This window comes from Embiotoca jacksoni, unplaced genomic scaffold (assembly GCF_022577435.1).
Source record: "Embiotoca jacksoni isolate LCO1_2020_lvr unplaced genomic scaffold, fEmbJac1.0.p SCAF_56, whole genome shotgun sequence".
In the NCBI taxonomy this organism is placed as follows: Eukaryota; Metazoa; Chordata; class Actinopteri; family Embiotocidae; genus Embiotoca; species Embiotoca jacksoni.
Window position 1 is genome coordinate 1,629,985 of NW_027185410.1, and position 10,711 is coordinate 1,640,695.

General features: G+C 43.1%; 1 protein-coding gene across 1 annotated transcript in view; it reads right to left on the reverse strand.

The window, feature by feature from the left end:
• chsy1 (chondroitin sulfate synthase 1) overlaps nt 1–10,711 on the reverse strand; it is a 47,825-nt gene extending 37,114 nt beyond the window's left edge. The window contains exons 1-2 of the mRNA XM_069172920.1: nt 9,766–10,711; nt 2,839–3,334 (exon numbers count right to left, since the gene is read on the reverse strand). Of these exons, the coding sequence (XP_069029021.1) occupies nt 2,839–3,334; nt 9,766–10,079 (810 nt within the window). The 5' untranslated portion in view covers nt 10,080–10,711. The remainder of the gene's footprint in view (nt 1–2,838; nt 3,335–9,765) is intronic.

The following is a 10,711-nucleotide window of genomic DNA, read 5'->3' on the forward strand; positions in this document are numbered from 1 at the left end:
CCAGCTGTTTCACAATGAGTTGATCCCATCTCTGTATTCACCCCCGAACACAACACTACTTTATCTGAGGTTGCCCTCCAGCATGCTGGATTAGCCTCCTTCACCCAGAGAGGCTTTGACATGATACCAGAACCAAGATAACCTCTGTGGTTCTATCAAGCGGCAGCCAGCAGGGACGTCACCCGTCACTTATTTCAGTTCGGAATATTTTGTCCGGCACCATCTGGCTTGTCCCCAAGTGGTTTGGAGCCGGTCGTGACCATATTTGGGCGCCACTACGTCCCGCCCACCACAGGCCTGTCAATCAAACAGACACACCCACCCCAAAAAATACTGCTTTTTGAAGGTTATTTTTTAATTAAGACGGATTATTTTCAGATGGACACCGAGGAAACTAATAAGAAGGAGTGAGTTCAGCTAAACAGCACCGAGACATTTTTAGGGGACCAGTTGAATGGGAGTCTATGGAGTTGCAGGCTTTTTGGAGCTGACCTCCAGTAGCACTCGGTGGTATTGCAGCTTAAAGCACTTCTGCATCTGAACCATTTTTCAGAGCCAGTGTTACTTCCACAACAACTCTCCATCATTACCCCAGGACATCGCTACCACAGCAACCGACACCTGTCTTACACACTGGGAATGATGAGGCCTTCAGAGTCACGTGACAGGTTGCTGCTGAAGCCGTCCATCATGTTCATCGTTCTCATATTCACAACCTTTCGATCAGCTATCATTTTGGTTTCAGATTTACTTTCACCACACCTCACTGAATTGAATCCTACTAAACTACCAGCTGGTTACCATGGCAACTAACGCAACTTGATAGCTAAACACAGTAAACGACCATATTTCACCTTTGACCTGTCATGTCCTGAAGCACGCAGCCCTCTTCACATGTCACCTGAAAGCAAACGGGCTGAATCACCAATTATCACCAGGTGGTGCCACAGGTTGAACACCAGAAACATGCTGAAAGACACAGATCCAGAAGATTTAGTGGGAAAAGAACTACAATTATTTGGTGGTTGTGCGCCTCCAGCGACCGGTCAAGCTGCAGTTAACGTCCACGTCTGACCGGGTTCATACAACAGTCCCTCCTTTCACGATCTTCCAGTTTTTTGTGACTATTGCATTTAAAAAAAAAAAATGCATTTCACATGATTTTCTTTTTTTTTTTGCAGTCAAATTGCCGAAATTGGCAGAAATTACCAGTTTGGCCAGTTGCCTGCATTTGTTTGTCGCCAGTAGCTGTTTTGCAGCTCCATCTCAACCTTGTTCGTTTGCTATATCGTTCACACTTACACACTTTACATCCAAAATCACACCATTTCTGCTCCAGCACTCACAGCTCTCTTCTTCTTTTAGCCAGCAGCTGACCAAATGTGAAAACAGTCACGATCCTCCCCGTTGAACAACGGACCAACATTAAGATGTCACAGTCAACTTCAGCTTTTGGATATAAAATCTCAATAAGTCATCATTTTATCCAATTATACATTTGCATGAATTTGTTTCTCATAATTAGCTCTTTAATTTCCTCTTTGATTTTGCCAAAACAAACAATCCCACTTCTGTGATTCACAGATCAGATCCTGCTGTTGTCTCAGAGAGTCACTTCATTAAACCTCCACATTACTGTGATTCATGTTTGTTTCAAAGGGCCTCATTCATCCCGATGAGCAGCAGGTCAGATGCCACCGCTGTCTAGACGTGTCAGAGAAGAGTCGGATTACTCAACAAGGAAACACACTTGAAGCGACAAGGTCGGCGTTTCTTGAGTCAGCGCTGCTGGTTCGGTATCATCTCAACGATGACGACACTTTCACGAGTCAAATCCAGTCAGTTCAGCCTTGAATGTGAAGCACGGACTCTTTCTACTTGGAGGACATTTCCACCTTCGACTTCTATTATCGGCCAAATGGTTTGAACTGAATATTTGTGTTTGTAATTGCATGAAAAAAAATCGGTATCTAAGCAACCAAATGAACTGTGGAAAAAAAAAAAGCAGGCAGACAATATAATGTTATTCTGTAAAGTGGCGCAGGTCAAAGGTCAGGACCAACATAGGAAGACGTGACCCAGTGACCTCATAATGACCTCCTACTCATATTTCTATCACACAGGTATTAAAACGGTTTTTGATCCGTTATTCCACGACAAAAGACAACGATTCAAACTTTGACCAAGTTTGCTCTCCAAACGACGTCACCAGAGGTGCTGGTCAGTCAGATTTTGGGGTTGATCACGGGACGGGAAAACGTCCTCGTCATTAACCATAACACAAGAATCTTCCGTCCACCGTCTCGTCCTCTCCCAGCGGAGACGAGTCGGACAGGTTGATCCTCCTCAGACAAAACCGCTGAACAACCCGCCATCTGCTGCTACTGCTCTTCCAATCGCATGTGTTTTTTCTAACATTTGGCAAATAGGCGTCATCAACATTATGAACTATCAGCAGGCTCCTGTGTGCGACGTACCAATGGATGCACAGCGCATTGTCACCCGGTTACCATGGATACAGAAGGAAAACTTGCTGTAGGCGAATTCAGGGTGTCTTTTTCCGAGGATTTTCAAAGTGGACTTCTGAATGTTCATTTACGATAGATGTCGGATATGACAACATCTAGTATTTTGTAAGTGCTTTAATTCCCTCCATATCTGTGCCAGTCGCTACTACTGCTCAAACATGCCCCCTCACCCCCACCCAACTCTCCTGCACCTCCACAGACAGTCAGTAACTCAAAACTCAAGATTTCTCTTATATTCGTGTCCTTTTGTCTTAAATCTAGTTTTAACATAAATAAATCCGACATGACACCAAAAGTAAAAACGTCTTACCTCGTAGGACCAGACGCACTGGACCCTCGCAAACCTCCTGACGCAGCGGCCCACCTCCACGTCCTCGTGGGTGGTGTACATCTCCTGTAAACACTCTCGGATGTGGGGCACCATCCTCTTGAGGACCTCGCGGCTCATGATGACCCCCGGCCCGCCCATGCAGAAGTTCTCCCCGGGCTCCAGGGCCAGCTTCCCCAGCTCGTCCCGGGCCCCCATGCCCGTCTGGCCCAGGAAGATGGCCTCGCTGCTGTTGAGGCTGCGCAGGAAGCTCTCCAGCCGCTCGCTCTTGATGTAGACGTCGTCGTCCGCCCTCATGAACCACTCGTATTTGTCCAGGTAGTGGTCGTGCATGTACTTGAGCATCATGAAGGACTTCTTCTGGGGCGGGTACGAGTCGTCCACGTTCTTCAGCGCCACGATGGGGATGGGGATGGAAGTGTCGGAGCCCTCGCTGGAGAAGAACTCCACGCGACCCGGGATCGTCTGCGCCCACGTCCTGCGAACGCACCAGCACACGGACACGTGAGATTATTCACGCCGATGACACACAACTATATTTCTCCTTTGACGGCAAACCACACGAAACCAACAAGAGACTTTTTTTTGGACATGTCGGTGTGATACACACCTCCACCGAATTTCATGCATGTAGGTAAATATAGCCGCCGGGGCTGCAGTTTAGGGGGCGCCATAGAGCCATTTGGCCACGCCCACTTGCGAAACCACTAAAATACGTAGTAATTGGCGATCCCCCAATAGCGTAGAAACAGCAATTCATGCTTTCCTCTCACCCCGGTTAGATTCCTGCAACGCTCTGCACTACTGCCTCACACAATTTAACATAAATACACTTCAACTCATAACCAGGTCCGACAGGAGAGAGCACATCACACCTTTTGTTTTTTTAAATCGGCTCCCTGTCTGTTTTTAGAATAGATTTTAACATTTTAATGATCACTTATAAGGCTCGCAGGGGGCCGGCGCCTGAATATATATCTGACCTCGTGACCCCCTACGAGCCTACATGCAACCCGAGATCCTCTGGTAGGTCGTTCCTGACCGAACCTCCAACTGACCTTCAAACTAACGCTGACCGGATGTTTTCTGTTCGACCTGCCAGACGAGATCAGGGACGCCAACACACTGCTTTCTCTTAAAAACACACTATTTTAAGACTTTGCCTTTTTTATTGATCCGCTGCCTGTTTTCATTTTTGTTGTATTTCATCATTATATTTTAAACTGTTGCATATTGTGTTTTAAATATTTGTAACTTGTTTTTGAAAAGAAATAACGTTAATTCTATTATTTCTCAGACGGGCAGTAGCTCATGCTGAATAGCAACAGCTCCAAAAAAAGAGTTTACAATACTCTGCGTTTCACTGCACATATGTGTTCGTGTTCGTTTGACACCTTTAGGTGCAAACGGACGGCTCACTTCTAAATTATGGATCCTGACATCAGCGGCATTTACGTAACATAACATCCAGAGTTGGAAAGAACATCTTAGACCTCAGCAGCTACTCTGCAGGAGCTCTTCTTCTAAATGAATGTATACTGAAGGTAAAAATTATTATTGTTTTTTTTAAACTTAAAGAAAACATGGTTATCAGTCATACGTCCCTGTTTGGCTCAGTGATCACTAATGACATCACATGTCCTGTGGTTAGACACTTCCTACTTCAGAGGAACGCCGAGCAGTTTGGTCACATCGGTTCACTTTGACACGCCAACGCCGTTTCAAAGAAATGAGATCACTTCTAACACATAAATTAATCACCACACGTGCCACATCATTGTGTTTTAACATTTTACCTGAAATAATTCTGACCCAAAATGGGAGACAGAACAGGCGTTTGTTTGTTTCCACTTTAAGAGACTGCTCTGTGCCCTTTCAGACAGCCAGCAGCGCAACTTCCTGGCATACAGTCAGTTTGTAGAGAAGCATACGTGTCAACTAGTTTCATAATGTAAAGGAAATTGATAATTCTCACAAAAAAAAGCTTCTTTTTTTTTATGGTAAACATGAATCTCTCCACTCCCATTTTAATACCTAATTATTCCATTTATATTTATTCCATGAAGTGAAGGTGAAGCGAGCTGTCAGGCAGCACCAGAGTGTCGACAGCTGTGTTGATTCAAGGTAAAGTGACGCCACGAAATAGATGCAGGCGTGGACACAAAACGCCTGTTTATTCTGCACAGATTGTTGTAAACATGAGATGTGTTCACACGCGTTTCCATCAGACAGATGTTAAGAAAGAAAAAAAAAGAAAAGGAAGTGGACAGGCAGGGATGAGCGAATATAATGTGAAGTAAAGGTCCATCTAGTATGCTGACGTACTCCTTAACAGGAAACAAGAGACAACAGTGACACAGTTTTCTACTCTCGATGTACTCGGGTGGATTCTTTAGTTCGACAGCACAGAGCTTCCACATCCTGGAGAAATTAAAAGCCTGTGTCCTTTTTCCAAAGGACTCCCTAATTAAGCTAAATGCAGTTTACTGGGACAATCTCTGAAAACCTTTGATTAGATTCAAGTCAGCGCAGCATGTTTCGACAAGAGCTTTTCCACTTTCCTCTCCACATCTGCATCACAGAAAGAAAGTGGAGATTGTAAACTTATCTAGTTGTTGCAGTTCTTCAGGGTCGACATGCTTTGCTGCTGCAGAGTGATTATAAAACTCTCACTGACTTTGACTAAGACAGGTTTAAAGAACGGTGAAGCTGTCCTTTAAACGTGTTAATGACCAAAGACAGCTCCTCCACAAAAGTACAAAGAATCTTTAATGGAAGAAAATAAAGTGATCTGAAAACTTAGCGCTCATATTTTTCTCCACTTTTTATATTCACAACTAACATACTGCATGAGGCAAATTATCTAACGGCACACAGAGCTGCTTTTGTTCATAGCGGTCACAAATAACAGACCGAAAAGAGATTTAACACCGAGATTTCACACAGCCTCAAAATAACCGAAAATCAAGATTCATTGAAGGTGGCAGGAATTAAAAACAATAAGTTTAACAAAACCTGATCATCGTTTCCTGCTGATGGACCTTCTCTCATATACAATGCAGTCCCAACGGGTCTTAATAAAACTACAAAGAACTAGAAAGCCCGTCACTGGAAAACAGTTTAACTGTTGAAGATCTTTTGTTTTACTATAAATTGCAGTTCTTTAACTTTAGTTTTTGATGTGAGACTTTGTGAAATATTTGAAAATACCACTGTAATAAAGATAACAAGATGCTATAGTCCATAAGTTTACTTCACTCTACACAGAAAGGAATATTTATTGTGGTCTCCATTAAAATATATTGAGAATCTGTTAAAAAAAATCCACAATTGTTTTGGAAATAATTTGAAACTGAGGAATCTGCCTCCATCATTGTTTTTTTTTTTTTAATTTTTTTACAAAAATCCAACTTTGCTTTTGATTTTTTTGGTTCAACAGCATTTCTCAATAATAATAAATATATATATATATACACACACATAATGAAAATGTCAATAACCGAATATTTTTGCTGCACAACCTTCAGAGGCGATCGATTGACTTCTGCAGGTTTGGTCCGCTCCTCCACAGCAAACTATTTCAGGTGCGTCAGGTTCGCCTCCTCCAGAACACCCGAGTCAGCACTTTCTGTAGATGTCGGATTGGGAATCGGATCAGAACCACTTCAGAATAGTCTCGTTCTTTCAGCTGGTTTCAGCTGTGATCGTACTGATGACTGACCCGTGAATGAACTGTGACTAAGACGGAGCTTTCTGACACCAGAGCGGCACGTTTCCCCCAGCAGGTCGTCTGTGAACACAGAGCTGATGCAACTTGAGAAAAAGCGTTGCAGCGAGGTCATTTTGGAAAATTTCAATCAGTTCAATCATGCTGCAAACAGACAACGATGAACCTGAACCTTTTCCCTTTGTTCTCCGTCTCCAGTTACCACCGTCCTCCTGTTCAACCTACTTCCTCCTCCTGCAGCTGCCTCCAGGCTGCAGACCTCAGCAACTGAAATGACGGATTTTAAGATCTAGGACATGTGTGATACTAATTAAAGAAAACGGTTCATTTGATTATTTCCATTTTCTTTCTGACAAATCTGAGGCCATTTCAGAATATCTTCGTAGAACGGCCAATAACGTATCTTTCCCTCACTTTCTTAGCTTCAGTCTATGATATTACTTATTCAGGAAGAATGAGACATTTTCCAAACCCACCGCTGTATGTCGTGCAGCGAGACAATCACACGACTCACATGTGATTCTTTTACACGGTTGTTGAAATCAGGAGGTTTGAAAGAACATCCCATCGAATCTGTTGGCTTTTTCTGGACATATTCGAAAAAAGGAAATATCTGAGCCTCTTTGGAAATGTGCTAATTGATATATACGAAAACCAATGACCACATAAAATTTACATTTTCCAGTTGTTTCTGTAACCTAAATAACTAAACAGATCAGTCCCGTGCATTAAAGTAACTACAATCCTTCATTTGTCAGCTCTTTGCTGTTCGACATGTTGCGTCATCCTGCCGAGATCCAAAGACGTCGTTACGACCTCCAGAAAAAAAAAAAGGTTGGAGCTGCTTAATGCTGCGTTCGAATGGAGCTCGTGTGGTTGCGACATGGGAAGTCTTCTGCAACGTATGCTTGGTGTTAAAGTGGTTAGGGTCGTAAAAGCGCCGTTGCTAGGAAATGGCAACGTGGACGGTGCCTAGCAGCCACAGATGCTAACAATTTTGCGCTCTAACGGGGTTTGTAACGTGATGCAGGAAATGCAAAGACACCGAAAGGAAAAGAGGAAGGCGTCTGGAAGGTTTTCCTCAGACGTTGGCTGTTATCCAAGTTATGAAGTTAAACTCTACATGTCTAAAATTACAATATATTAGTAAATGAAAAATGAACCTCCGCGGCCTCTGACATTTCTGTAAACATCAGCAAACACTTGTCAGGAGGAGGACAGAGGAAAACCTTTAAAACAACTTGCGAATGGAGGAATTTTGTTTTGAACGTTTCAGCAAACCGATGATCCGAGAAATTATGGAAAGCAAGATATTTTTGATAAAAAGGGGCCAACACGAGCTTCAGAAGCTAACGACATTACATCATTGATATTTGTTGTTGAATAGATGCATTTCAAAAGCTGGTTGTGTTCAAGTATATCAGCTTAAAGACAGGCAATTGTTTGCTTACACCAGACGTGTCCAAAGTCCAGCCCGGGAGCCCGATCACGGCCCAAGGTCAGGTTTTATACGGCCCTGCAGTCTTTAAAATGTATTATTTATGGCCCCGCCAGCACTGTCAATCAAAAGATGACTTTCTGAATGAACTTGTGTGAAAAGACCAGATGAAGTTTCATATGTTTTGAAATGAAATGTTAACAGACAACATTTCATTACCCGTAATAAGTCCTGTTTAAAATGAAGATATTTATCAGCCTCATGGAGGTTTTAGGTATTTCAGACAGTTTGTTCTTTATGTGATCTGACTCTCGAGAGGTCAAAGAAAGGCAGAATTGTTTTTTATATTTGTCCTTTTGTCATTATATTTTGTGTTAGGATGGATCTGGGAAAGTCTGCCTTTAACTTCAGTGCACCTGAACTCCTGCAACAAAATACAGAATCTCCTTAAAATCAAATCACTTTCTCCATTCACACATTTACCGAAGCTTGTAATTGTCACATATAATATGTACTTTACTCCATTTTATCCACTCAAACTACATAACTTATATTTTAATGCTTGTTATTTTATGTTTTTGTTGATTTTAATTCATCTTTCAGGTTAAATCTTCCTTCATCTGACAGTTAAATGGTTTAACTAGAAGCTCAGGCTTGTCTTATTGCTGTGATCACAGTCCTTGTTTTTAATTGTTCTTTAAATGACTCGATGCCGTCGTACATGAAGAGTCACCCTCGATGATGTCTCGAGTATAAATAAAAGTTGAATGAATTTGGTTCTGTTTCCATTTGAAGAAATGACAATTGTTGTGTCATTGCAAATATAATTGTTAAAGAAGAATGTGTTTGTATTTAACTTTTATGGTTCAAAAAGTCTCATTGGGCATTTTCACATGATGAAATCTGGCCCTCTGAAAAAACTTTGGACACTGCTGATTTACACCAACAACTCCCATGACTGATTAATTCACTGGAAGTAGTCATCCAGCAGTGGCCCGCCAGAGGTGAATATATTTGGGTATATTTGTCTGGTATTTGGACAAAAACTTGAGCTCTGGGAGGCCGTCATCACGGTTTGTCTATTTACTGACATGTCATAAAGAAAAAAGATCAAATTGCTTAACTTGGGCAAATAATGAGCAGAATAATTGGAAATGTAAATAGTTCTGTGTCCAAAAGTAAAACAGCAGACATGTAATATTTCCATTAGATTATAAAGGGTGCAGCAATAAAAATAAGATTGATGGTTGAAAATGAATATTTTACTTACACAAGATTGTTTTTTTAGCAGCTTTAAAGCTACTTAATAAACTTTAGTGAAAGCAAAACTGCACGTGAAAGGGGCTCTTAATGACTATTTTACCAGCAGTTAGCCAACATTTTATCACCAATCACTAGTAATTAATTTACTCATTTCACACAGCACCTTCATTTGGTACCTGTTGGATTTTCTCAGAAGTTCCTTTTTCACCAAAAAAAAAAAAAAAAAGATGCCAACCAGCGTGGACCGATGACAAAAGCGGAAAATGAGTTTAAAAAAAAAAAAAAAAAAAAAAAAAAAAAAAAAAAACTAGCTGCTGCTAGCTTAGCAACCTAAAACACACGGGATGAAAAAGCTCCTCCGCCGCATTAAAAAGTGATTTTAATCGCTTCGTATGCTCACAGGTGAGTTTATAAAGGTCACATGATGATGGACCCCGTTACCGTACAGTTAATAAAGGGGAAAACGTGTAATCTCACATACCTATGCGCTGCCACGGCTCGGCTGTTCAGGTACTTCTGGGCAGTCATGACGCCGACGAAGAGGAAACTCTCGGACCGGGAACCGGGCTTCTCGGTCGCCGGGGAACCGTTGAGTTGCGACGGCCACAACGCTCCGTCGTACTCCTTCCTCAGAGCCCCGTTGAGCCCGCCGCAGCCGGCCGGGTTGGCTTTCCGCTTATGTCCGGCTTTCTTCAACTCGGTCGCCTTGGGCAGGATGAGCCTGGACGCCAGCGTGAACCCGACAACCAGCCCGAGCAGAACACTGAACCAGGCTCTCCGGCTTCGACCTGCCATTCCACCAAAACTTCACCAGCTCGCCGCGTTAATCCTCACTGGATCCGCGCACACACACAAAACAGCGGGTGTGTTCAAGGAAAGAAACGGGGGAATAAAAAGCGGGGAAATAACAACAAAAAAAAAAAGGGTCAATACGGCCCCCCCTGTGCCTCCAGAAACCGGGCTCACACACACTCTCCCCGGGTAGAAAAGCCCCTTTCTTCCAGATGCCTACGTAGCATCGCAGCAGTCTCCTTGAAGCCGCCACCTGAACCGCTCTCCGCCGTCTCTCTCTCACGCGCTCTCTCTCTCTCTCTCTCTCACGCGCTCTCTTTCTCTCTCTCTCTCTCACGCGCTCTCTCTCTCTCTCTCTCTCACGCGCGCTCTCTCTCTCTCTCTCTCGAACCGAGCCCGCGAGCCCAACAATTTAACGCCGACCCACAAACACAACAGCTTTTTTCTTAGCCTTGAAAAGCGGCCCCATTCTCACCATTATCTCCTCTTTTGGAAGAATGTCTCGACTGTCTTTAAGATCCTCGATGGCGAAAGTATTTTAGCGGCGGTTTGACCTAACGGCGCTTCCGTAGAAACGCTCTGACTGGTTTTAGCTGAGGATGGAACCCCCTTTCGATCCATTCGACCTTGCTTGA